This window comes from Lathamus discolor, chromosome 15 (assembly GCF_037157495.1).
Source record: "Lathamus discolor isolate bLatDis1 chromosome 15, bLatDis1.hap1, whole genome shotgun sequence".
Lineage (NCBI taxonomy): Eukaryota > Metazoa > Chordata > Aves > Psittaciformes > Psittacidae > Lathamus > Lathamus discolor.
This window is the reverse complement of record NC_088898.1, coordinates 4,255,859-4,280,941: the sequence shown is the minus strand read 5'-3', so window position 1 is coordinate 4,280,941 and position 25,083 is coordinate 4,255,859. Positions and strand designations below refer to the sequence as shown.

Sequence of the window (25,083 nt, the reverse complement as noted above, 5' to 3'; positions counted from 1 at the left end):
GGCTGGGAGCGCGGCCGTTGCTCGGAACACGATCGTTGCGGTGGTGCTGCCGCCCGGTGACGAGCAGTCGGTGCCGCAGCCCATCCTCTCACTTTCCACGGGCGGAAGGGGTGTCAGGGGGACCATCTGCCACTGTGCTACTCAGCGCACTGTCACCAGAAGCGTGCCTCTCAACCATACAGAGCCAGTAGACTACCCACCAACGCCAGCTCCCCAGCCTTGTCACCCCCAAGTCCATTTATGCTTTTGAACCAAGTGGAACCCTAGTCTTTCCTCTATAGCGAGAGCGGCACAGAAACTGCCACAGCACCCGGTATTTGCAGCCTAACCTTCGGCTGTGTCCAGCTAAGACACGGTGAAAACACTGCCTCTAAAACCTCCAGACACTGGAGGGACTGAGCTAAGGCGAAGCTGACCCTGGCTGGACCAAGGACAGCTGACACACAGTGCCGCGCCCTCCCCGCCGCCGGCGCCGCGGACCCGCGGGCTCTAGGACCCGGGTCTCAGCGGCCTGCCCCCTGGTCCGCTGCCGAGGGCCCCGCGGCTGCCGAGGCGCCGCCGCAGCGGAGGGGGCGAAGGGGCGGGAGCTCAGCCGCGCACCCCCGGCCCGGTGCGTCAGCGGGGGAGCGCCGAAACCGACGGCAGCGTTGGGGGTGCCGCGGCGGGAGCGCGTCCCGATGCCCTTCTCAGGGGCGCCGGGCAGCTTCCCCGCCAGCTGCTGCTGGTGCCCGGCGCCTCTGGGAGTCCTCTGGTAACTACCCGGCTCGGCAGCGACCGAGAGGAGCGGGCGCTCGGCCGGCTGGGTGCCGCCGGGAGCGCGGGCGGGCCGCGGGCGTGGCGGGGCCGGGCGGCCCCTCGCTGGGCTTCGGCGGGGCGGCGGGGTCGAAGCCGGCGGCCTGGCAGGGGCAGGTGAGGTGGACGTGCTGCTCCTGTGGCAGCGGCCTGCCCGACCTGATGGTGACCCTGCAGCATTACAAAACTGAGGAGAAGCCTTCAGGGATTTGCCTTGAATAAACCAGCAAACACGGTCTCTGAGGAACTCCTCCGAATGAGGTCTGGGTGAAGCTCCAACCCTCGATAAAGCTGCGTTTCCTTTTATTGATACGTGTGTTCTATATGTATTCAACTGCACTTATGTCTTTGCGTATACGTATGGATGGGCACGTGCGTATCCTCAGTGACATAAGAAAGTCTTGCCCATGGGAAAAGAAATTCTGGTCCTTTGACTTAAAAGTCGCTCAAATCTGTACCAAGAACTGCACAGTTGAATTGTTCTGTTGGGAAATTCATAATTTTTAAAAAGTAAGGAGTTCTGTTGCTTTCTTAAAAATTGGTATTTTTTTCTTCATCAGCTGTTTCGATAAGCTGTTCTAATTACTGAGAATAATTGTTTTAATGGAAATGGCTCAACCAGTTACCTGCAGAAGTAGCTAGAGTTCAGTTAATCTTGTGAAGTTCCCAGTGTGTTTTAGAAGATAATTTCTTCTAGCTATGTAATATACCTTATTTTTTTCCCTCTAGAAGAAATACAGTTTAATGGTCGTGTGGGGCTTTTCCTAAGTTACACATTTTGTGCATTAGCCTTCTTAAAAATACTCATTGAACTTTTATCCCCATGTTGGAGTTGCCCTTGGTGGTTGGTTTTTTCCTAACAGACACTATTCTGGTTTGGGATTCATTTGCTTTACTGTATTTGATTTGGATTTTGACCCCTCTCTGCATCAGCTGTGTCACTGCAAGAACTTTTCCCCCTGTTTCTAGTAAACCAGAACTGTCATTCATGTACCAGATTCTCCACTGAGGTTATGCCTGTCTGCTTGGTGTCAAATGTGATGCTGACTACACTTAAGAGAATGCTATTGCAGTGCTTCTAGTTTCACTACAATTCCATTGCTTTCCATCTGGCAGGCAAATCGCCACATGCACCCATAATTTTAGTTGCATAGTGCAAATGGAAGTTATGCTTGTGTGACATCTTGAGAGCAGCATTCCACAGTAAATCTGACTAACCTACCTGCTTGGCTGGTTTGGAACTGCCTGGTTTCTGCTACTTGCAGGCAGACAGAACAGGTTTACTTTCCCCAGAAAACTCCCTGCAGATGGCTGAAATTATGTTCTACTTTTACAATCCATTAAATGATCAGTGTGCTGCAGGCTAGCAAGAAGTAGCTGAGGGGCTGCTCTTTCTGGGGCTCTTGCCTTGCTAGTACTGTAGGTTTTTCTGGAAATCTTTAAGCATAAACTATTTTCCTACTTTCTCTGTGCCAGTCATTGTAATTTTGAAGGTCTTGGTCCATTTTTTTAACAAGTAAAAATATATATTTAGCTAGTTTGAGAGTTTACATGAAGTACATTGCCTCTCATTCTGTATGATTGTTTTGCAAGCAGGCTGCACTTTGGCCTTGTGAAAGCATTCGGAGATGGCAGGTATGCTACACTGAATGTAGAATCTCAAACTTGACCAGGCAGTGGCCAACCTATGCCACATTGGTATCAAGAAATATACTGGGGTTTTTTTTTCTTTTGGGGGAAGTAAGGAACTTGACATAGAATCAGCAATAATTAGAAATAAAGTTCAGGAGTTCTACTGTTTGTGTCTCTGCCAGACTGACTGCAGACACATGCTGTATCCTGCAACAGGGTACTAGAAACATCTCATTGCTAAAAGCTGCCAACAGGATTAGCTAGACAGCATCAAAGCCAATGCATTTGCAGAATACCTCTTTAGATACTCTCTTTTCTTACTAATTTGCTATGACCTTTCTAATTTTCATCTTTGTGTGCTTCTTGTTTGAGAAAATGGGAAAATAATTGCAGGCAGCATGTTATAAAGGGAGGCAGACCTTTGTGTAAAGAATTTTATGGGTTTTATTGTGTTCAAGATTTATTGCAGCATTGAAATTATATTAAGTGCTACAGAAATGCTGTTTTGTTTTTCTTCCCCAAACATTTTAAAATCCCCAAAGTTCAAATTTAAATTATTTTGTGGCTATTTTCATGCAGAGGGTCTGTGCTTGCGTTCCACTCTGTGTGGAATTTTAGCAGCTGCTAGACTTATACAGCCTAAGACCAGCCCAGAACTTTTGGGGGATTTCTATTTCAGGAGGTGTACTTAGAAAGAAACTGGCTGAGAAAAGGCTGTTGTTGCAATTGGGAGGATCTATGCAGAATCAGTCTGTTTCTTTGCTGTTTGAAAGAGTGGTTGTGTTTTAAAAGTTGGTACTCTCCAGGGTGGCAGAGGGGCACCACAGAACCAATACTTCGGTTTGAATGGGTGTATGTGTTCATATCAACTGTATTATACCTAGTGCATGGAAGGGAGGAGGAATAGGGTAAATGAAAACTGCATTAAATTGGAAATTAAGTACTTTCAGTGGAAGAACTAGGTTTTTCTGAAGGAACCAGAGAAGTGAGACTGCATTTTTGGCAGTCTTGTAAAGCAATCCAGATATTTAGAAAGAAAGTTATGGTTCACTGCAAACTACTGAGTAGGCATTATTATTGGTATTTCTTTCAATAAAGAGTTTTGTTTCTTTAGTATGGAAGTTCTTTTGAAGTTATTTTACTGGGTTTGCATGCTTAGTCTGTTATGGTATTTCTTGATGCATAAGCAGTCAGCTTTGAGTTTATGGTGTTACTAGCTGAAATGTAGTTTCAAGTGGCATAGGGTTAGATTTGTGTTCGGACAATGAAGTTACGATTATTTCTAGGTAGATAAACTATGGAATGCTACAGTTACCTGTATGAGGGAAAAGGCAGTATGCAAGAGAAATCATAAAGAGATGTTACTCCAAGTATGCCCCTTGCATGGAATTCTCACTGTATTAGCTTTTGCTGAGAGGCTGCATATGCTCACAAGTTTTTGATTTGGACCTGAGGTGCCATCTGCCAAACTGAGCAGCTGTGGGCCATGTAACTTGTAAGTAGTCCTGTATGTTGATGTGAGGTTCAGAGTAATAGTATGCTGGGATAAAATAATGCATTTTATCATTATTCATGCTTGCACTTTGCTCAAATCAGCCTATCATTAAACTCACAGTCCAACTGTGAGCCCAGCTGTGAATCCAACAATTCCCTGGCTAACCAAAATGTCTCTCCCTACCATTTTTTAAGACTTGTTTTATGACTTTTTAATTTTAACCCCAAGTTACTTAATTGAGCAGCTGCTAAGTGTTACACCTCAAACACCATGGCAGAATTGACATCAAAGGTTGATGCTGTGGCATAGAATCATAGAGAAGGAGGAGTTAAGTAGCTAGTATAAGGTGCAGACTCACAGACAGAATTGCTGTCAGAGGCTCCATTGTGAAGCTATCCCAGGTGTCAGTATGTTGGAAACTGCTTATTGAAGATCCAAATGGGTCCTAACTCTAATAAGCTTTAGGTTCTACATTGTCTGAATTCTTTAAGGTAAGGCTATTGCTTAACAAAATTCCTCAGCAGTACATCACCAGCTGAATCCAGCTGGGATCAGCATTAATTCAAAGTTACTCTTTGGTAGCTTCTACTGCATAATGGGTGTCCTTTGCCCCCTTGTGTCACTGTTCATTGAATTGAATTGTCTTTTAACACTAGGGAAGCTTTTAATGAAATTCAAACCTCAAAGTAGAGTCTTAGTATATTACCTGAAGTTACTATTTTGTAATAATTGCTGTGAAGAAAGGTAAGATTATATACCAAATCACATTATGTAGTAACCTGTTACAGTTTACTACATAGGTGGCTGCAGTACTTAGTAATACACAGTATCACAATACAGTTTATTACAAAATGTAAAAGCAATTGAAAATACTTAAAAAATTTGTCTAAACAGCAGTCATCTAACATATAGTTGTAAAGTTGTTACTCTAGCAAAACATTATAGAATCATAGAATCCCAGACTGGTTTGTGTTGGAAGGAACCTTAAAGCTCATTCAGTTCCAGCCCCTGCCACGGGCAGGGACCCCTTCCACTGGAGCAGCTTGCTCCAAGCCCCTGTGTCCAACCTGGCCTTGAACACTGCCAGGGATGGGGCAGCCACAGCTTCTCTGTGCAACCTGTTCTAATGCCTCACCACACTCACAGGGAAGCTATTCACTGGTTCATCTTTAGCCATAATACTTGACTGTAATACTGGTTTCAGCTCCTACTGAAAAGTTTTAAAGGCAGTCCTCACATAGTAAGAATACTTTCGGTCACTGTGCCATGGTTTGATTCCCAATGTGGGGGTTCAAACCCTACTCCAGGGTTTGTGTCTCAGGGCAAGCATGGACTATGTTTACTTTCTGAAGAGGCAGAGAACAGTAGTGTGTACCTGTGTAAAAGGAGAAGGCAGAGGGCAGAGCTTCACACACTTGAAGGTGCTGCTGGTTTGTTCTGTGTTGAAGTCATACAGGTGGCGATGGTGTAGGGCCAAGTTGTGATGAAGCAGGCTGGTGCTGGCTCACAGGCCAAGGGCCCTGCTCTGTGCGGCCTGCCATGTCTACTTCATCAGAGCAGGAATACTGAGCTGAGCTCTTACCTCTTACCCGGTGAGTCTTCACCGTCCTGGCCAGCTGCTGTTAAACATGGCAGACCCCATCAGGCTGTGAGGTGACTGACTGAACATAGGAGAGCCCCTCAGTCTGAGGTGGCTGTGATTGAACATAGCAGAGCCCCTCAGGCTGTGAGCTGACTACAGCTGAACATAGCAGAGCCCATCAGGCTGTGAGCTGATTACAGCTGAACATAGCAGAGCCCATCAGGCTGTGAGCTGATTACAGCTGAACATGGCAGAGCCCATCAGGCTGTGAGGTGACTGCGATTGAACATGGCAGAGCTCATCAGGCTATGAGGTGACTGCGATTGAACATGGCAGAGCTCATCAGTCTGTGAGGTGATTGCGCTTCTAAAGCTTCTGGGCTGAGTGGGGCAGGTTGAGGGTACGTTCTGTGAGCCTTTCCTGCCGCAGCGGCCTGAAGCCCGACTGCCAGCGCAGAGCCCGCACACGGACGCGGAGCTGGCGAACGGGTTCGCCGCCGTCACCCAGCTCCCGGGACTACAGCTCCCGGCGGGCGCTGCCGCGGCGGCGCATGAGTGGCTGACGGGCCGGGGCGGGTGCGCGGCGGCCGTGTGGCGGGATGTGCGCGCGGAGCTCCCGCCGCTGCTCCCGCGCGGGCCGAAGCCGCGTACCCGTACGCTGGAGGCGTGAGGCCTGCGGCTGGGTGTCCGCATGGAGCTGAGCGGCGCGGAGGCGGCCTCCACACGGTTCCTCGGCCTCACGCAGCGGTAACCGGAGCGGTGGGGGGGAGGAGGTCGGGGCGCGATGCGGTGCGGGTCCCCGCTGTCGATGGCGGAAAGGCGGCGCTGGGCTGGCGGCGCTGAGGTAGCGGAGCAGCGGGAGCCCCGGCTCCCCTCAGCGGCTGCCGCAGGTGGCGTGGGCGGGGCCAGGCGGGCGCCCTCAGGGGCTTGTTCAGCGTTAGCGTCGCTGAGGGAAGGGGAACGGCGGGTCTCTCCTCAGTGACAGTCACAGGATGGTTGGGGTCGGAAGGGACCTTAAAGCTCGTCCAGCTCCAACCCCTGCCCCGGGCAGGGACCCCTTCCACTGGAGCAGCTTGCTCCAAGCCCCTGTGTCCAACCTGGCCTTGAGCACTGCCAGGGATGGGGCAGCCACAGCTTCTCTGGGCACCCTGTGCCAGCGCCTCAGCACCCTCACAGGGAAGAGCTTCTAATAGCTAACCTAAATCTGCCTTCTGTCGGCTTGAATCCATTTCCCCTCGTCCTGTTGCTACATGAATAAAGGTTTATCTGTATTAAACCACTTTGCAATATAAGTAAATTATAAATTACTACACCAAACTAATATGAACCACTGGTAAACCTAAGTATTTCAGTGCTGGTGGTTCTTAATATGATGAAAACTGGTTTAAAACTGGCATACTGGAGAAGCAGTGTTTTCTGATGTATATCAGATAGGGACTGAGGAAGGATGTAACCCGGTGAAGAAAATAAAAGTCAATATTAATCACACCATATTTCTTTAAATTAAATGATGTCATATGTCAGAGAACTGAGTGCAACTGTTGGTGGTAACAGAACAGAGAGCCAAAGAGGTGTGCAGGCTGGAATTCATTGGGGAATATGTGCACTAATGCAAATAGCCTGAAAATGTAAATCATACCTATGCATAAAGAGATGCTAAGATGCTTAACTTTCACGAGGTTCTCTGTGTAGCATTTATGTTGGTGTGTGGTTTTGCTGCAAGTGCTTGATGTGAAGCAGATGACAAGTATGATATGAAGCAGAAGTGTGACATGAAGTAGTTAGGTTGAGAAGAAGCAGAGGCGAGCTATTTAGTATAATTCCGATTTTTAAAAGGACTGCTGTTGTATTTGAAAGTTTAGTATGTTTCAGGTACTTTGAATTGGGACACAAATGGATAAGAATATTAGTATTAAACTGCTCTTGTTTTAATGAACATTTTCCTGCTTTTTAAACAGCGAGAGCAGTGTTGGAAAAATACTAATGGCTGTCATGTCATGTTCTCCTTTAACTCAGTAGTCCATATTATGTTACATTACTGTATTCATATGTTGTACACCTGTATCTGTTTCTTAGTTATACAATGTTTGGTTTTGAGTATTCTCCAGATTTCATTTTGTAAAGCTTTTTGTTAGCTACTGATTTTGTTATTCCTGCAGCATTAGTATGCTCAGATCTCAGTATGCTTTTCCTGATGGAGTTTGACTTTCAGCTGAAATGTCACCAAATTAAGGTACAGGACTTAGTTTGTGTTTATGCAGTAGTTTAAAATGCTTTTGGAACTCACTGGGTTTACCATGCAGGTGTTTCATAAGATGGCATTTTCCTCTGGTTTCATGCATTTTGAGGTTTTTCATCAAACCAAAAGTAGTTCAGTTTTGTAAACCTCAGCTTGCTTCTTCTCCTGCTTTGTGAAGCCATCACATAACTGATTAATGTCTTTAAAAATTATCCAGGCAGAGATGGTTCTGTTCAAATTACAGTAGGCCAGATGCTCTTTGTGGTGACTTTCTAACTTGTTTTATGTTTGTGTGTGGTGCTGTCCAGATACAGACACACAGAACAGTGACCTGGCTTTCCCAAGGCTTGAGGAGATTTGTTGTGCTAGTGACTGTTGTTGGATTATTAAATTTTGATTTTTTTTCTTTCACACTCCTTAAATTGTCATCTTACATACATTTCTTCATTTGATCAAAGGCTGAATTTCAGACATCATCATCAGCAGTATCTCTCTTGACTGCTGTTTCCATAGCATTCTGCCAGCCAGTACTGAGGGTGACAAGTGTTCATTGATTGGAATTGCATATACAGTGGTTTCTAAGGTAACTAGCACACCTACCCATAAGGATGAATTTTGTGGGACAAAAGTAGCACATAGAAAAAAAGCTGGCACTACCACAATTACTTGGTTTTCCTGTAAGAGTTAAAAAAGAATAGAAAACCTACAATGCCACAACTGCGCAACACCGTGGCATGATTACATGGTAATGTTCACTCAAAGGCCCAGCAGCAGTAGTGGCTGGTGTACAGAAATATTGGACATGAAGACCTCATGGTGTGTGATCACTTAAAGATTTGAACCTGCTTCTGGATGCTCAGACTTCCTGACTTCAGAACAGTTTCTTCCATTGGTCTCTGTTAAGATTGTTTTATCCAATTGATAAGGCTCTGAAAATCCTCAGTGTCACAAATGTGAAAAGACAGATAGAGATGTGCTGCCACAAACTTTGAAAATTCCATCTTTGGGGCATGCTGTTTTTCAGGGAGCAACCTGAAGTAGCCTTACTCATGGGAACTGACTGGTAATTTTTAATTTATGTATCTCTAAGTTTTTAATCCTGTTTCTCTTCTCATTTTGTTTCTGTTAAATTGTTTCTGTTAAATTTGCATCTGAATCTTTATATAGCTTGTAGTTGTAACACATATATGCCCATTGCAAAGGCAGGAGGCTTAGTGTTTATAGTTAGAGGAGGTGTTTGCTATCTGTTTTGACCTTATGAAGTGATGTGCTTAATGTCATGTGAAGGTATGAGATTGTATGTGATAATGCATGTAGATTTTGAACTTCACATGGTAGGGTTACTTTTACTTGCTGACAGTTTTATCTTTGTTAAGGTTGGTGGGGGAAACCTATGAAATGCTTTTCTTATGCTTTTGAATTAAAGTAGTTGTGTAGTTTATCTTTGTGTGTAGTCCAAAAAATACTCTGAAAAAAACCAGTAGCAAGGTACTAAGCATGGGGTTATTGAGCACAGTGCAGTTGTCCTGTTTGAGGCATTAAGTTTATTATTGGTTCTGCTTCCCTTAGATTAAATGCAGATTTCAAATGTGGTTATAAGCCACCATCTGCTTTGGAACTCTGATCAAATTATGACTAAATATTGAATTTAATCTTGGCTTTTTCCTCCAGTCAGGACAGACATTTCTTTTCTTTTGGGGATAATATGAAAGCCAGACTGCAATGGCTGCTGGAGATTGTGCACATTGTAAGGAGTGCTCCCTGCAGTAATGAGTTCATGCACTGCAAACCTTGTTCTGCAGGAATGGTATTTGTTAATGGCAGGGTATAGCGTTGCAGGAGATGGAAGGCAAGTTACTTGTGTACACTGATGAACTGTTTCTATTCCAGCTCTGTCTCTGAAGATCTGGGTTGCAGACGTGGAGAGTTTAGCAGAAAGCATTACGGATCTGTGGAGCTTGTAAGTTTATACAGCTTGTCCTTTGATTTTAGCAGCTTATAATGCAGAGCTCGGATCCTTTTCATTTCCAGGTAAAAAATTGGATCTAGTTCAGAAAAATGTGCTTTCTAAGCTGGACTTGAAAGTTAGAGGGTAATAAAAGGAAGCTTCAGTATAGATATATTGACCTGCGCTAGGAAATCTTTTTACTACCTTGTTCATGAATATTTCATCATAATGGGACAGGAAGCATTATATAAACATTGTGCTTACCTCCATATTGAGCTTTTTTTCCTCTTATGAGCTGAAGATGGCAAAATATTAGGCTAGTATTTTATGAAGTACTTGCAATTACATGGGTTAAAAACTGTGCATGCTTGTGCGTGTACATACGTATGTATGTGATTTTCTGTGTATGTGCCTTAGAACAGTGGGAGAAGGTTTAAAATTAAAAGGAAGTAGTCAGAATAAGGATATGGAGAGCTGTTCCCTAGAATCTATCACTTACTCTATATTTTCTTCAAATTTAAAGATTAAGTTGGCCCTTCATTTTTTTAATACCTAAATTTCTCCTCTACTGTGAAAGTAGCAGTATATCAGCAGTTAAAATAATGTCACTCTAATGAAGTTAGACAAGGCTCTAACGAAAATACATAAACTTACTGTAGGAAAACAGAATTGGGGAGAGGTAAAGAAGCTAAACTCCAGCTGTCTTACCTGATTAGAGTTACAATTGAGTCATGCCAAATCTGTAGTCAAATTGGTAATAGCGGTGCCGATCCCTTCTGTGGGTAGTCATCTGGTGCTTTGGAGAAAAAGTAACTGTGGTAAGCTTTGACTGCTGATCATATGGCTATTTTTGGAACTAGAACCTCTATCTTAAACTCTCTTACAGCTTATATCTAGCGATGCTGATGGAGCCATTCAAAGAGCTGGACGGTTCCGTGTGGAAAATGGCTCCTCTGGTGAAGTAAGTGGTTAAAGATACTTACAGAAAGCTGAAAAAATGGTTCAGCTTCAGCATTTGATCTAACATTCTCCCAATTCTATTTCAGAATACAGACTACACTCCTGGCACATGGCACAGAACGGATGTGCATTTGGAAAACCCAGAATATCATACAAGATGGTATTTCAAATATTTTTTAGGGAAAGGTAATTATTTTTTCATGAATGGATTGAAGTTTTGATCAATGAAAATGTGATGTAGCTTTGAATTGCTATTACTTAATTCTGGGGAAAAAAAATATTATTAAATTGGTATCCATTTTTCAGGCTGTACAGAAAACAATTTCTTGTTTCATGTATTTTTTACATGAAGACAGAGGGTTTCTGGAAGTGGCAGAATCCCTGTTACCAAAAAGGGATGTTTTGAAACCCTTGGCCTTTAAAGCTGTACATACCTCTTGGGGTTTTATACATCTCTATATAAATACATAGTTATTTAGGTAGATGAGTATATATTTTTACATCTGAATACATATATTTACACATCTGTACACGTCTGTGTGTGCGAGCGGGTGTGTCTTCTTTATGGTTGATAATGCTTCTTGGTTTTCCCTAACAGTTCATCAAAATTACGTAGGTACAGATGCAGAGAAGAACCCTTTCTTTCTGTCTGTTGTACTGTCTGACCAAAATAATCAGCGTGTTCCTCAATACCATGCAATACTTTGGAGAAAAACTGTGAGAAACCAATATTTAACTGTTGCTCTGGCTTTATATTGGTTTGCTTGCTTGTTTTGGATACATTTATCATGCACTTTCTGCTTTCTTCAGAATGTCAGTGTTTATTAAATATTTTTCATTTATATGAAAAATTCTACCATAGTAGATAAAACTAAACTAGTTTTGTAGATAGCATTATACTAAAATTTCTGACAGAAATCTGTAATGTCAAATATTTTTTAATTTTTCTTACCTTCAACTCTGTTATTTTTAGAATGTTGCCTAACTTGTTCTTGATTATGTCCTGTGATCAATTTAGGCAATAATTTTACACTGCTTTTAGGATTTTCTTATGCAATGTTAAGAAAGTAGGCAGGTGTGATACTGGATTCACTAATATTGTTTAATTAAATATGTTTCCACTTAACATTCCATAAGAGCCCTTTATACAAGCAATTGATTTTAAAATTATGCCGTATGCTGTATGCATGCATGGTTCATAGTTTGTAATGTTTCCTAGTTTCAGCAGTCCTTATACTTAGTTTTGACTACCTTAGCATGTGGTGAAAAGTAATTTTGCACAGTCCATGGCTTTTTACATTCAGTTTGTGGCTTTTTGTTTGCTTGTTTTTCCAAACTAGTAAGTAAAATGAGCACAGTTTTGGTGTTCTTTTTTTTTTTTCTTAATTGTTTTATTAATATTCCTATTTAAATATACAGAACAAGTCAGTATGTCTCGTAGTAGCTCCTAGTTTTTTTTTTCTTTATAGGGTACTCAGAAAATATGTCTCCCTTATAGTCCCACAAAAACATTATCAGTGAAATCTATATTAAGGTATGTATTTACAAATAAGTTACCAGTTAAGATATTTGTCTGTATGCCTTTTCCTGTAATTCAGAGCTTGTGTTGTATGGTCTTCATGATAGATTTATAAAATCAGTAAAAAAACAGGCTTACAAATCTTAGTCATTAAAGCAGCAAAAAGTGGTTTTAAAGCCTGTTTTGGAATAGACGAAGTGACAACTTAAAACAGAAAAATTCTTAGTACTATTTTCAATGGACTATTTTCAAGTTAATTGGAAATCGGGTACTAAGTGGAACTGCAGTGGTTGTGAGGATATACCTTTTTAAATTAAATAGGCAATTTACAGACCTAAGGAACCACAGACTTTGACTAGAGAGGTGGTGGTTACGTGACCCTAACAGGAAGAAGCAAACAGGGAAAAAAAGAATAAATATTTCTTCAGTTGATTTTTCTCCATGTAAGTCTTGCTATGGGTGTGTTATACACAGTGAAACCAAGAAAATTCCTTCTGGTCAGTGTGTATGGGCATGCTTCTAGTCTGTCCTGCCTCTTGTGGCAGAAGAGAATATAAATTGAGCAAGCCTGACACCAGTATGTAAGAGGCTCTTTGAACAATTCCTTTTGTAACCAGTTATAACTGCAACCAGTGAGTGGTTTAATGTTGAAATGCATACTTGCCCATCTCTAAAGCACTATTTCATTTGCATTTCAGTGCTATGTGTCTTGACAAATTTGAGAGGAGCCCAAGGGAAATCTTTCATCCTGAGATACAAAAGGTAGGAGGTAACTACTTTTTTTTTTTGGTTGGTTGGTTCTTTTTCTTGATTATTTTCTGGAAAAACAAGTCATTAACTATAAATGCTACTGGTTTGTTTCAGTAGCAGGATAAGAATGATGAGTAAGGTTACATGATATTCAACTGTCTTTATCAGCTGAACTAGACACTTCAAAACAAAACTTAAGTGTACAAGGATGTTACTTTTTAATTTGTGTTATCTTTAATACCAATGTGCTAAAGATACTGTTTTGCTTACAGGACTTACTGGTTCTTGAAGAGCAAGAGGTAAATGTAAACTTACCACTCGTGGCTCATGACCTATTCAACAAAAATAGCTTTCTATTGAAACTATATGCACTGACATGCTTGTGACAACTTAGAAATCAATTGCTATTGCAGTAAAAAAATATAATATTTCTTTGCAACATAAGATCAAAAATAATTTTAAGCTCCAACTTAATAGATCATAACTAGAACACCGACTTGGTATATCACAAAATTCATAATCTGTGATCAAAGATAAATTACTCGATTTCTGCTACTTCAGCATGGAGTTGGAATGAATTGTATATTCACATGTATACAAAGGTATGTGTATAAAAGTCCTTAGAGAAAACATGATTTTATATCTTCTAGTTTCCTATTTATCATACAATATTTGGTTTTATTTCTCAGGGATCTGTAAATTTTAAATTTGGAATCCTTTATGCTAAGGATGGGCAGCTTACAGATGATGAAATGTTCAGCAATGGTGAGCTTTTTTCTTTCACCCTTTTAGTAATTGTTCTATTAATCTGAATCTGAATATTCCTGTATCTTGATTATTTTTTTTATAGCTGTTCTATTACAGCGTGTGCTTTTCTGTTGTAACATTTCTCCCTTCCACATCTAGAAATGGGAAGTGAAAGCTTTCAAAGATTTTTGCATCTCTTGGGTGACACAGTTACTTTGAAAGGCTGGACAGGCTACAGAGGAGGACTGGACACTAAAAGTAAGAATTCATCTGAAGCAAAAAAGTTGGGGGGGGCTGCAGTATAAATGCTTTTGTTTATTGCATATACATATTGTATATATTACAGAAATATGTGGATGATAAATGCTTTGCTTCACCAGGAAAAAGTCAGGTTAACTTAAATGACTGTTGTGGAATGTAGTTGAAGAAAAGTGTTTATAGGACCTGTATTTTCAAGGTGAATGGTTTCATTTTATATTGGAAGGGGTTGAAGAATACCTGACATGTTACTTGTTTCATGATAGTAAGGCATCGTAGGTTAGGTGAAGGACATCACAGGTTTTAAGCGTGTGTGTGAATGTGCAGATCAAGTTGCAAACTTGGGTTTGGACCCCTGTAGAACATGCAGTGTGAACATTTTATAGAATGGATCAGAAAAAAAGATGACTAAAGAAGGTTTGGTAGAAAGATCTGAAATATCTTTTGATCTTTAGAAAACTTAAAGTTCATATCCCTGCTGAGAATGTTGGTTTCCCTTGCAGATGATACAACAGGAATCTTTTCCATCTATACGGTTTTTCAAGGGCATGAAATCATGTTCCATGTTTCAACCATGCTACCATATTCTAGAGAGAACAAACAGCAGGTACGTGGTTCTCTCTTTGTTTATTTCTTCCTTTTTTTTTTTTTTTTTTAAATCACAAACTCCAGAACTTCAGAAGAAAATAAGGGAATTCTTGCCTATTAATACTTTAGAAATTTAAGCGTTAAAGCTTCTGCTATATTTTTTCTTCAGTATTATAACAATAATTATAATGCTGAAAATGTAATGATGTTTGTTAGAAGATAATGCAGCATATCAACTCTATTAAGGTACAAAAGGCAGTTGTGAAGGTCAAAATTGACTGTGTGAGAAGTGATTGAGTAATCTGTTATTCAGATGACCTGTAGAGCTTCACTGCTGCAATTATCATTACCTCAAAGAATTCAAGAAGGCTGGAAATTAAGAGTTGTGTGTGAGTTGTCAGATTACATATGTAACACACAACTCATACTCAAGTAGCAATTCCTGTAGCTTGAAAGAAATTTCACGTTTGGGCATGTTAATGGTAAGCTTTGTGCGTTTACCCTAAAGCACTGCTCCTGCCCTTTCATAGATTGATTAGGTGAGTTCTTGGGTGCTTTTTCAAATGTGCCATTGTCCATTGCTTGAACCTTTCTATGTATTATATGATGGCAAAAAATACTTCATAAGCACATGCATTTACCTCTGCATCACACATCCATGATTTACCTAAAATTACTCATAATTGCCTTACTAATTTCTTACTTAAGCTATAGTTATGTATTATAATAATATAATTAGATTATATAATTATATTGCTGGTTTTTTATTTCCATGCCAGTTTTCTCATGCTTTTGCCTTGGACTGATGACAGACAGGATCACAGCAAAAACCAGAAGCCAATCAGGACATTAATTATTTTTAAACAGTAACTCAGCATTAGGGTGTTTTCCTTTTATTTCAAGTGGTGGATTTGCTTATTTGAAATATGGGGTGTTCATGCCCGATTTGTGAATATTAAATATGGAAATTATGGAAAATATGAGTGCTTTGCTAACTTAATATGCAATAGCTGCTGGTTTAGCAGCTGGCACTGCTATAATTTATACTGGCTTCAGACATAATTTTCATATCACAATTATTCTGTTTGCAGTTTAGGACCATTATTTTACCATTCTCTCACAGAACTGTTAAGGTATTTAGATACGTTTTTTAATTCATTATGTCTGTTTCTCCTCCCTACCCCCTTTATTTTTTATTTTTCCTTTTTTTTTTTTTTTTTTTTTTTTTTTCTCCAGGTAGAAAGGAAGCGACACATTGGGAATGACATTGTCACTATCGTGTTTCAGGAAGGTGAAGAGTCTTCTCCAGCATTCAAGCCATCCATGATTCGCTCTCATTTTACACGTATCTTTTTCCTTACGTTTTCTAGTGACTTATTTATTTATTTATTTATGAGATTTTATTACTTTTAATTCTACCCAAAGTCCCTCCTGCATGCTGGTTATGGGCACGAAAGCTGTTTTAGAAAGAAAGTTGCGTCCTTGCATTCTTTATCTTCAGCTGCTTGACTAGGGGTCTCTGAGTCTGCCTCAGGACTATATGGTATTGTTAGGTAATTTTAAGTAATCCACAGCTGGTCAGTGGAGTCCTGAGTTACCCAGGTAGAGGCATCCAGCACCAATTTAGATATCCCAGCATATCTGACATGCTTGTACAGGTCTGGTAGAGATGACACAGGGCCTACAAGAGATCTGTGTCCCTTTTGGAATAGCAACTGGAGACTAGGAGATACACTCTTAAGCATCCTAAATTGCACTGGATGCTTACATTGAAATAACTGATTCCCATTATAAGTCTGTTTTATTGTGCAGTCCCTCATAGTGCTGATCACAGCTGCTGGCAAAGGTCTCTTCATTCTATCTGGAACAAACCCATACAGCCAATGAAGTTATTCAGACTTATGTTTTCTTTGACATGGTTTATGAGGACTGAAAACTTACAGGCTGTGTTATAATTTTGTATGGGACCTCCTTTATAAACAGTAGAATGTGTATAGTCTAGAATATTTTATATATTTACATTGATTAATATAATTTACCTTTAGTAAATCTGTAATCTGCTGTAGGAAAAAAAAGCTGTATTAAAATCCATGTGAGTCATTAGTACTGGATTAACTTCCTTAACTGCATGGCAGATATTTTTGCCTTAGTGAGATACAATAAGCAGAATGATAGTTACAGGTAGGTGCTGATTGTAAACCACAACAGTAACAAGTAACTTCACACTTAATTTCTAATGGTATAGAAATAAAGTAAAAACATTTTGTATTGTCTTTATGCCAAAGGAAGCTAAATGAACTTCAGAAGTTAAAGGGCAATATGGACCTGGATGTGGGTGGCTGTAAACTGGCTCTGAATAGCTGTTTGTTTCCATCAGAAAAATGAAATTCTGAAACAGACATAAGCTAAGGGTCAAAACAAAACTGCTTTTTAGATGAAATGTAACAAAATGGTGGAAGATATGCCTGGAATATTCTGACCTGGTGAGGTCAATGACATGGTGAACTACATGTGTGATGTGATAATGAGAATAATTAGATGTGATGTGATAGCCATGGACTGCAGATCCTTTTACAGGTCTGGGTTTGGTTGTAGCTAAGCAAACCAGTTAATTTTTAGGATCTTCATAGAGTACTAGTACAGTTGGACACCACATACTTAAAACCTACTGGAATTTTGCTGGTAGACAATGTGGTGTTCATCTGTTTTTCAGTTAGCCTTGGGACCCTCACTCTTGGAGGGACATGCTGTCCAGGTCTGAGTCTGTTAGGTCTCATCAGAATCTGAAAAGCAAGTATTTCTGCAGCGTTGTGCCTAGGCTTTAATGAGCAAAGTGGCTTTAACCAGATAAGCTCATAGTCAGTAGATGGGCTGTCCATGGTAAACACATTTACATTTTACACTGCTGTTTATTTGGGAAGGAGTAGCAGTAAATAAGATAAATTTACCTCTCTTGCTGTGAATAACTGACTGCTTTTACTAGAGGAGTCCATCTTACTCCTTAGTTACTTCATTCTGCCAGTCTTGACACATTTTCCCATAGTGCATACCACACAAGATCCATGCTGGGTTCCTTATGGATCAAAAGAACTCAGCAGGTCCAGCTGGCATGGAAGTGATTCTGACTCTGTTCCTCAGTGAAAATGAATCTGTTATTCCCAAGATGCATATTCAGCTGTAGTACGGCATTATTATTCATAAGGAAACAAGTAGTTCATGTACTTGCTGAGTGCACAGGTAAAGCAGAAATCTATTAGGACAACATGTTTTGTAGGTGAAGAACTGTTTTACAGCTTTTTTTGGAAAAGGACCAGATTTTGCTAGTGTCATTAAAAGCACTGTTCTACGGGTAGAACTGCAAAGTTCTGCTTCACTTGTTAGTAACAAACTCCGTATGAGTTTGTGTAAAGGAAGCAGAATTTTGCTCTACTGAATAATTCCAAGTGAATGGTTTTTGTTAGCCCCATGGGAGTTGTTATCTAAGACATACCCAGATAACAGTTTGCAGTTCTTCTATTTTGAACAGTGTCTGTAAAAAAAGGTGCATTTTGATTGTGACTTTCAATATAAAGATTTGTTCTTTCAATAGGCTGAAAATATTTTCAGAAGAAAGTGTTCCTCTTTTTGGGCCTCCCCTTCCATCCCCACCTGTGTTTACAAATCACCAGGAATTCAGGGATTTTTTGTTAGTGAAATGTAAGTCAGTTTTTCTTTTGCTAAAAAAAAAATGCTTTAAATGAATGATGCTTAAAATGTAAATACATTTTCCTAGTATGCTCTTGTTCTGTATACAGTTGTTTTCAAGTCTGTAGCATCGGTGGGATGTCAGTTCCACCAAACAGTTCCAGTCAGATTAACAAAAAAAATTGATTTCTATGCAATTATGATTCTCAGGCTGCTAGACAGAATCTGACTTTCTCATCTGCAGAATGTGCAGCCATATTTAGCTTTGCATTTTCTTAAAGCACTTGTAGATCTGAAGGCATTTGTAATGCTGTTTGATATTTAGGAATAGAAGCTGTTAGTTTGGCAGCCTTGGGAACCTGAAAGTATAAACTTTCCTGAATGCATTCTGCATAGGTGCCTTTCAGCACCTTTAAAAACTTTTCAGTTCTGTTATGAGCCAGTTCTGTTATGATTCAGTTCCTGTTTTCATTGACCCTGACTTGCCTGCTAAATCAGCGAGAACAAAATCTTTCGGTATTGTGATGATTACAGTTAATGCTTAGCTGACAAGAACTTGACTAATAACTGATTTCACAGATTTAAATTGGTTTAGTACTTAAATTGATCAGCAGTTTGTCTTTCTTTTTTCCTTTGTTTTTTCTATTATTAGTTAGGTGGTTATTGTAGAATTCTCCTATTGCTATTTTTCCCTTTTAAACTTAAGGGGTCATTATTCACTAAAAAAAAGGCAACTCTAAATTACTAAGGGTAGAACAGGTATTTTTATGCAGAGGCAAACTACAGTCAGTGGGAGTTGTCACCCTTCATTTAGGTAATGTATATTCTTTTCCATAATATTTTAGTAATAAATGGGGAAAAAGCCACCTTGGAAACCCCAACATTTTCTCAGAAACGTCAGCGCACTCTGGACATGCTGATCCGCTCTTTATACCAAGACCTGATGCCTGATCTACACAAGGTAAATGTAAGTAGTTTCATCCCTCATATGTGCTTTCCTGTTCTCACTACTAAATGCAATGTTCTGTTGCTTTAAAAGACTGTAATCCTAATGAGCACTGAATTGCATACACTGGACTAAATGCCAGTTGTCATATAACTTGTTTTAAAGTTACATGGAAGTTGTCAGACAGTAATTTTAAGATAGGACTTTTCATGCATTTGTTTATCCAGATGTGAGGAGAAGCATAACAATGTCATACTTTGTGTAAGCTTGCCTGCAGCAGGCAGGAAATTTAGGCTCTGCAAATACAGACATCAGTCTCCTCACCATAAAAACTGCACTTACTCATCCTGTTGTGTGTAAATTTGAATCATTTTTACCCTTGGGTTACAATGAGATAACTTCATTTTAGATTATGAAGACATTATTAAGGTGATTCTTAAATACTTAAAAGAAGTTTAGTACTTCTAAAATTAGCAAGGTGCTATCTTCCCCCCCCCCCCCCCCCCCAGTTTATTTCTCCTGGCTAAATAGATCTGCTTGAACTTTTCTGTCCATATATTCATGTCCGAGGTCTTTCTTATGATTATACAGAATGTGACAGTGACAAACTATGAGAAGTTGTAAAGTAAAGCAGTCAAGGATTGAAAGAATTGCACTATCTGTTCTCTGAAAACCTCTACAGTTAGATTCATCATTACAGGAAAACATCCAGAAGAAGAAAATTCAAGTGATACCACACTAACTCAAACTAAAAGATCATGAAAACTTGTGGTTTAGTTAAAAATGTTTTCTGGTTTAGAACATGCTCAACAGAAGATCCTTCAGTGATGTGTTACCAGAGTCACCAAAATCAACACGGAAGAAAGAGGAAGCCCGGCAAGCAGAGTTTGTCCGACTTGGTCAGGTAGGATCAGTTTAGGAGGTATGCACCTATGTTTACAAAGGCTGCATCACTGCTTTTGTTAGAATTTGGTTAGCTTGCAGGGTTATGTCAGAATTTAATGCAGTTCTCTGTGGTCAGAAATAGTTTTATAGTATTGTGTTATTTGTTTAAGCTACATTCAGGTAAATATGAATAGAAGTATTTATCTGTAACTCCTGAGGTACACAACATGATTACAAATACTTACAAAATACATAAGCTAAAGAAAGTTTGAAAAATCATACCTTAGGATCAAACCTAAAAGGTGTTTCTGTATTTTGTGCAGCAGATGCTTTCTGCCTCCAAGCAGCTCTGTCTTTTTCTGTGCTTTGGAGAAGCGTAACGTTTCATGGATTTCCTCTATGTATTCTATTAAGGTTGAATTTCTTAGAAATTATTTGCTCTACTTCAGCCAGGAAGAAGTTTCAACAGTCTTTTTGCTAAGTCAGAGGTTACCACACAGCTTTGAATTTACCTGATGCTGGCTCCAGTCTTCCATGGGCTTACTGACTTTCTGACTCAGTGAGGAGTAAAACTTCATGATGATTTATTCTGGTTTAATCTGATGGCTCACTTGCAGCAGAAAGAAAGACAGTGTCTACTCTCATCAGTTCCCCTGTCCTTTCCCACTTGTCTCTTCTTGATCCTGGACTGATGACATGATTCTGCTGCTTATCTTAAGGATACTCAGCAGGAGTTAGCAGGAAACCAAAACAGAATAAATGAAACAAAACAAACAAAAAAACCCCACACCATCACCAAAACCCAAGCCTCCTCCTTTCCCTCCCATTTTTGTAATCTGTGTTAGTAAGCTAAAGAGTGGGAAGAATCTGACAGGTTCCAGATCCGGGTAATGGCACCACATGGTTGAGAGCTGGTACAAAGGAAATCTCGGTCCACTCTGTGCTTTGCTCACCCTTTCCCCAACTGGTCACTCCTGGCAGGTGTAGGAAAAAAACCTGAAGTAACCAGTAATTTATTCCCCAAGTTTACTAATTACTTCACAGAAGTTAAAAACAAACCCCAAACCAAAACCCAACCAATGTGTATTTTGGCTGAAAGGTATCTAGCAGCCCTCTAGTATTTCATATAGACTTTTTTCAGGGTATACAGAATTCTGTTTCTTCCCCAATTACTTGAAATGTGACAAGAATTTCAAACTGAAGCTACTTTGTGGTCCCAAACTGTCCTTTCTTTATAGTATTTAGCTTGGGTATTGCTGACAGAAACTCAATTTAAATAAAACATCTGTTTGCATTAGGCATTGAAATTGAAAACCACTGTGAAAGGGGATGCGACAGCTAACTTGGCAACCACAAGCTTTTGTAAAAAGGAGGTGAGTGAACCTGTCTGTCTGAAAAGAGTTATGAAAAGATTAAACACTGTCAAGTATGGCACTGCATACTTGCATCTGTATATTTACTTTTGTAATAAGTGCTGTAGCACCAAAGATATGTGTAGTGTCAGAGTGATTCTGCAGCCAATACCAAATTAATAAAGGATGAACCTAGAGGCAGAAGCACTTCCCAAATTAAAGCAAGTGTGGATATTGTTATATCTGAGAATATTTGATGAAAGTACCATTTTCCATATGCAGTAATCTTTTAGTTCAACTTCTGCATCAAATTTAAAACAAAATTCAGTTGTGTTTTTATTTCCTGTAGTCCCAGATTTTGTTCAAGGGCATTAGGGAGTCAGAGGTGTAAACCACTCTCTTCTGCATGCATCTTATATACAGAAGCTTCAGAAGCACTTCTAGAATCTCGGAGACGTCAGCTAATATTTAAATTGGGGGAGGAGGGGCTCTGTACTGGGATGTAAGTACAGAGAACATGATGAAAGAACAGTCTGGCAGAAAGTTTTAACTGTACCATGTGCTAGTGAATAAACATCACAAACTGAGCCATAAAATGTAAGCAAATTGCATATGCATGGTGGTACCTACTTTTTAAGTATATAGATTTTTGTTTAAGTAAAATGCATACTGGATATTTCCAGGGTTGCACTGAGTATCAGCTGCATGTGTTGTAATTCCAGTGTTTCAGGAACATGTCTTACACTTACTAGTCTCCAGATACGATAAGTACAGAAATTATTTCCTCTGCAAGAAAATTAAGTTTGATATTTCAAATTTAGAAAAACAGACTGCTGTAAATGCTTTTGGCAGGATACATTTCTGTTACTACTTGCCATTGTCCATCACATTCTGTGTCTGTATGATCTGTATTTCCTAGTGTACTTAATATGTATCCCTTGTGTTACTTCATAGCCTTGGGAATCTCAATCTTTCTGCAGTAATTTTCCTCATGAGGTTGTCTGTGCAGATTCTTGGGGCCAGTCCTTGCTGGTTTCTACAGATGCTGGCATCTTGTTAATAGATGGTTAGTAAATGATCCAGTGTTTTTGTGCCAATTTTTATGTATCTATCTGTCCACTTTCTTGAAAATGTATGTTCATAAAAAGTGTTCAGGTGTTGGTAGGTCTTCACCTATGGGGACAGTTCCCAATCCAAGTAAATTTATTGCATTTGAGTAAACTAGTTGCAAAAATCCTCGCTGCACCAGAATCAAGCCATATTGAGCAGTCAGTGTTAATGCAGATTGCTGAATCCTTTGTTATTTCAGATGTTGTTTTCTTGACCATCTGAAAAGACTCATGAAGTCACATCCAAGCTCAAGGAGTATTTAAATGGCTTATCTGGATTTCTTAGCCCTTGATAATAGCAAGCGTGAAACCAAAGGCTTATGTGACAAAGAAAGCCTGCTTTTTCCATAGTGATGATATTGCTAGTTTGACCCCTTGTCTTCTGTGTGTCACATAAAGGCAGCAGTACCAAAAGAATGATGTTAGTTCTTGGTGATAATTCTCAAGCCTTCCAAAGGAAGGTCCCTTTTGGCCTTCAGTTGCATAATCTGATCCATAAGATGACAAAAACTCTCGCATGAGCAAGTGCTGGCTATGATGCTATGGTATATGTAGCAGCTTTTTCATTAAAAAAAACCCTGAGGCTTGCATTACAAGAAATAAATAAGTCAGAACCAATGACTTGCAAATTCTAGCAGGTTTCTGAATACATGTATATGTTTCATTTTTAGACGGTCAACCATCAGTGCAAGTATTTGATAAAACTCTCCAAGTAAAGCAGATGCATGTGCTGGAAACTCTGGATCTTTTGGTTGCTCGAACAGACAAAGGTAGGAGAGGTGCCTGTTCTTTGATTCTGTTCTCATTTGAATGTGGCTAGTGCTGGCTATGGATGTCTCATGAGGCAGTTGTGTTAGATGCCTCATTTAGAATAGGGGAGCATATACAGCAACTGCTGTTATTTTCCTAACAGGCTGGGAGGGAGAATCCCTGAATGCTCATTCATACTTCCTTCAAGGCAAACCTGAAACGGGTCATGTGGTCTTCTGGTCTTCCTTCAGCCATTGTTGGAACTTGACACTCTTTGGAAATCTCTTTGACTGAATTATGTTTATTCAGTTGTGCAAACATGTAGGGGAAATGACTTAATGCTGTTGAAGAAGGCACCAATGCAGCAGGTATCAAAGATGCCACAAACTTGTTAGGGACTTTAGATTGACAAAAACTACCAATTGCTAGGCAGCAACCACAGCCATCCATTATAATTTGCACTTTCCAAGAGCTGGCAAAAAGCTGTAAGACTTTCTGAGCAGGTATCTCATAATCCCAAGTAACTGTTACAAAGGTTGACAGGACTAGGACTCAGTTAACAGAAAACTCTCATATTCTCTATAAACTCTGTTTGGGAGGTGCTGCTTCTCTTTGGAAGTATTAATTTCAAACTACCATCATATTTTTTTAACTTGCTGTGTCCTGTCTGTCTTCATCCTTCAGGCAAAGACTCTCGTCTCCTTGTCTTCAGACTCAGTGCTGTTCAAAAGGATATAGAAACAAAGCAGATCATAAGAAGCAAGTATGACTGCAGAGAAAATAAACTGGAGAGGACAAAAGGTGATTATTTTCTCTTGTATTAAAAATATCCACTGTGGTATGATGCTTGTAGTTGCCAGGGACTTACTAGCTCCTTTGAGGCAATTGTAGGTGTTCACCTTTATATTTTTCTCTGGACAGTCAGTTCAAACTTCGTTAAGCTTAGATGTCAAAGTAAGTCTGGTGTAGTCCAACATGACATTTTAGAACTGTATGAAAATGCCATGGTATTTGGCAATCACTGCTGATGAAAAACTCTATAGAGAAAAATAGATACGTTGCTTTCAGGATTGAGGGACAGGAGAAGAATTATGTGAGACTTGAGTGTTTTAAGGTGGAAGAACACTGACAAATCTCCATTAAATAGTGCTTAGATTACTTGGATGTCACCTATTATATTAGTAGACACAGGCATTTTCTGGTCTTCAGAAGCAAGTTGCTTTGGAAATCTGGAGCCTGCAGAATTTGCTTTTTGTCTTTTTCTAGAAGTTAATGTTATCGTCTTGGGAGGTTTTTAATTGTGTTGCTAAGTCATATATCAGAGCCCTGTTGTACTAATCATTATACAGATAAACAGACACTACCCCAGAGACTTCTGATCTAGCGCATGTTTTCCTCAGGCTGCCATTTGTATGCCATTAATACTCACCATGGCAGTGAACTGAGGATTGTCGTGGCTATTCGGAGCAAACTGCTTCTCGTCACAAAGAAATACAATCCATGCAACAGTTTAACTAGCAGCTCTCTGCTGTTCTCATCTGAATCTCCAGTAGAGGAGTTCCAGTACATCCGGGTATGTGTGATCTAATCACTAATTACCTTAACAGACTGGGCAGCCTTTGGGGGGAGGGAAGCCAAAGAACATGGGGTTTATCTTCTGAACCTTCAGACAAATAAAAGTGATAAGCTGACGGATGGAATTCCATCATGTGTATGCCAAAGAGATCTTTCACTTTTTTTTTTTTAATGAAGTTTCTGCTTCATATTTCTGCTCTTAGAGCACATCCCTTTAAATTCACGGAGTACCTGCAGCACCAACAGTAGAAGCCTGAAAAAGAGAATAATTCT

General features: G+C 39.9%; 2 protein-coding genes across 13 annotated transcripts in view; one reads left to right on the top strand and one right to left on the bottom strand.

Moving 5' to 3' along the window:
* Window positions 1-540: 540 nt before the first annotated feature.
* The window catches only part of GARNL3 (GTPase activating Rap/RanGAP domain like 3), a 32,898-nt gene continuing 8,355 nt past the window's right edge, over window positions 541-25,083 (top strand). The window contains exons 1-21 of one of the 6 annotated variants that reach the window (XM_065695624.1): window positions 541-751; window positions 9,630-9,699; window positions 10,574-10,648; window positions 10,734-10,833; window positions 11,246-11,364; window positions 12,117-12,181; window positions 12,865-12,928; window positions 13,189-13,215; window positions 13,606-13,681; window positions 13,823-13,921; window positions 14,425-14,528; window positions 15,746-15,854; window positions 16,645-16,690; window positions 18,099-18,205; window positions 19,039-19,154; window positions 19,939-20,043; window positions 21,323-21,397; window positions 22,331-22,442; window positions 23,157-23,255; window positions 23,920-24,036; window positions 24,636-24,808. In XM_065695624.1, coding sequence (XP_065551696.1) covers window positions 678-751; window positions 9,630-9,699; window positions 10,574-10,648; window positions 10,734-10,833; window positions 11,246-11,364; window positions 12,117-12,181; window positions 12,865-12,928; window positions 13,189-13,215; window positions 13,606-13,681; window positions 13,823-13,921; window positions 14,425-14,528; window positions 15,746-15,854; window positions 16,645-16,690; window positions 18,099-18,205; window positions 19,039-19,154; window positions 19,939-20,043; window positions 21,323-21,397; window positions 22,331-22,442; window positions 23,157-23,255; window positions 23,920-24,036; window positions 24,636-24,808 — 1,932 coding nt within the window. In that variant the 5' untranslated portion in view covers window positions 541-677. Of the gene's footprint in view, window positions 752-887; window positions 1,054-6,063; window positions 6,248-9,629; window positions 9,700-10,573; window positions 10,649-10,733; window positions 10,834-11,245; window positions 11,365-12,116; window positions 12,182-12,864; window positions 12,929-13,188; window positions 13,216-13,605; window positions 13,682-13,822; window positions 13,922-14,424; window positions 14,529-15,745; window positions 15,855-16,644; window positions 16,691-18,098; window positions 18,206-19,038; window positions 19,161-19,938; window positions 20,044-21,322; window positions 21,398-22,330; window positions 22,443-23,156; window positions 23,256-23,919; window positions 24,037-24,635; window positions 24,809-25,083 lie in introns of those variants that run through there. The other 5 variants (XM_065695623.1, XM_065695627.1, XM_065695626.1 and 2 more) reach the window with 5 other exon arrangements.
* SLC2A8 (solute carrier family 2 member 8) overlaps window positions 19,894-25,083 on the bottom strand; it is a 22,666-nt gene continuing 17,476 nt past the window's right edge. For 3 of the 7 annotated variants that reach the window (XR_010616160.1, XM_065695646.1, XM_065695648.1), the window contains one exon: window positions 21,688-25,063. The gene's annotated coding sequence lies outside the window, so the exon portion shown is untranslated. Of the gene's footprint in view, window positions 20,635-21,687; window positions 25,064-25,083 lie in introns of those variants that run through there. The other 4 variants (XR_010616162.1, XR_010616161.1, XR_010616163.1 and 1 more) reach the window with 4 other exon arrangements.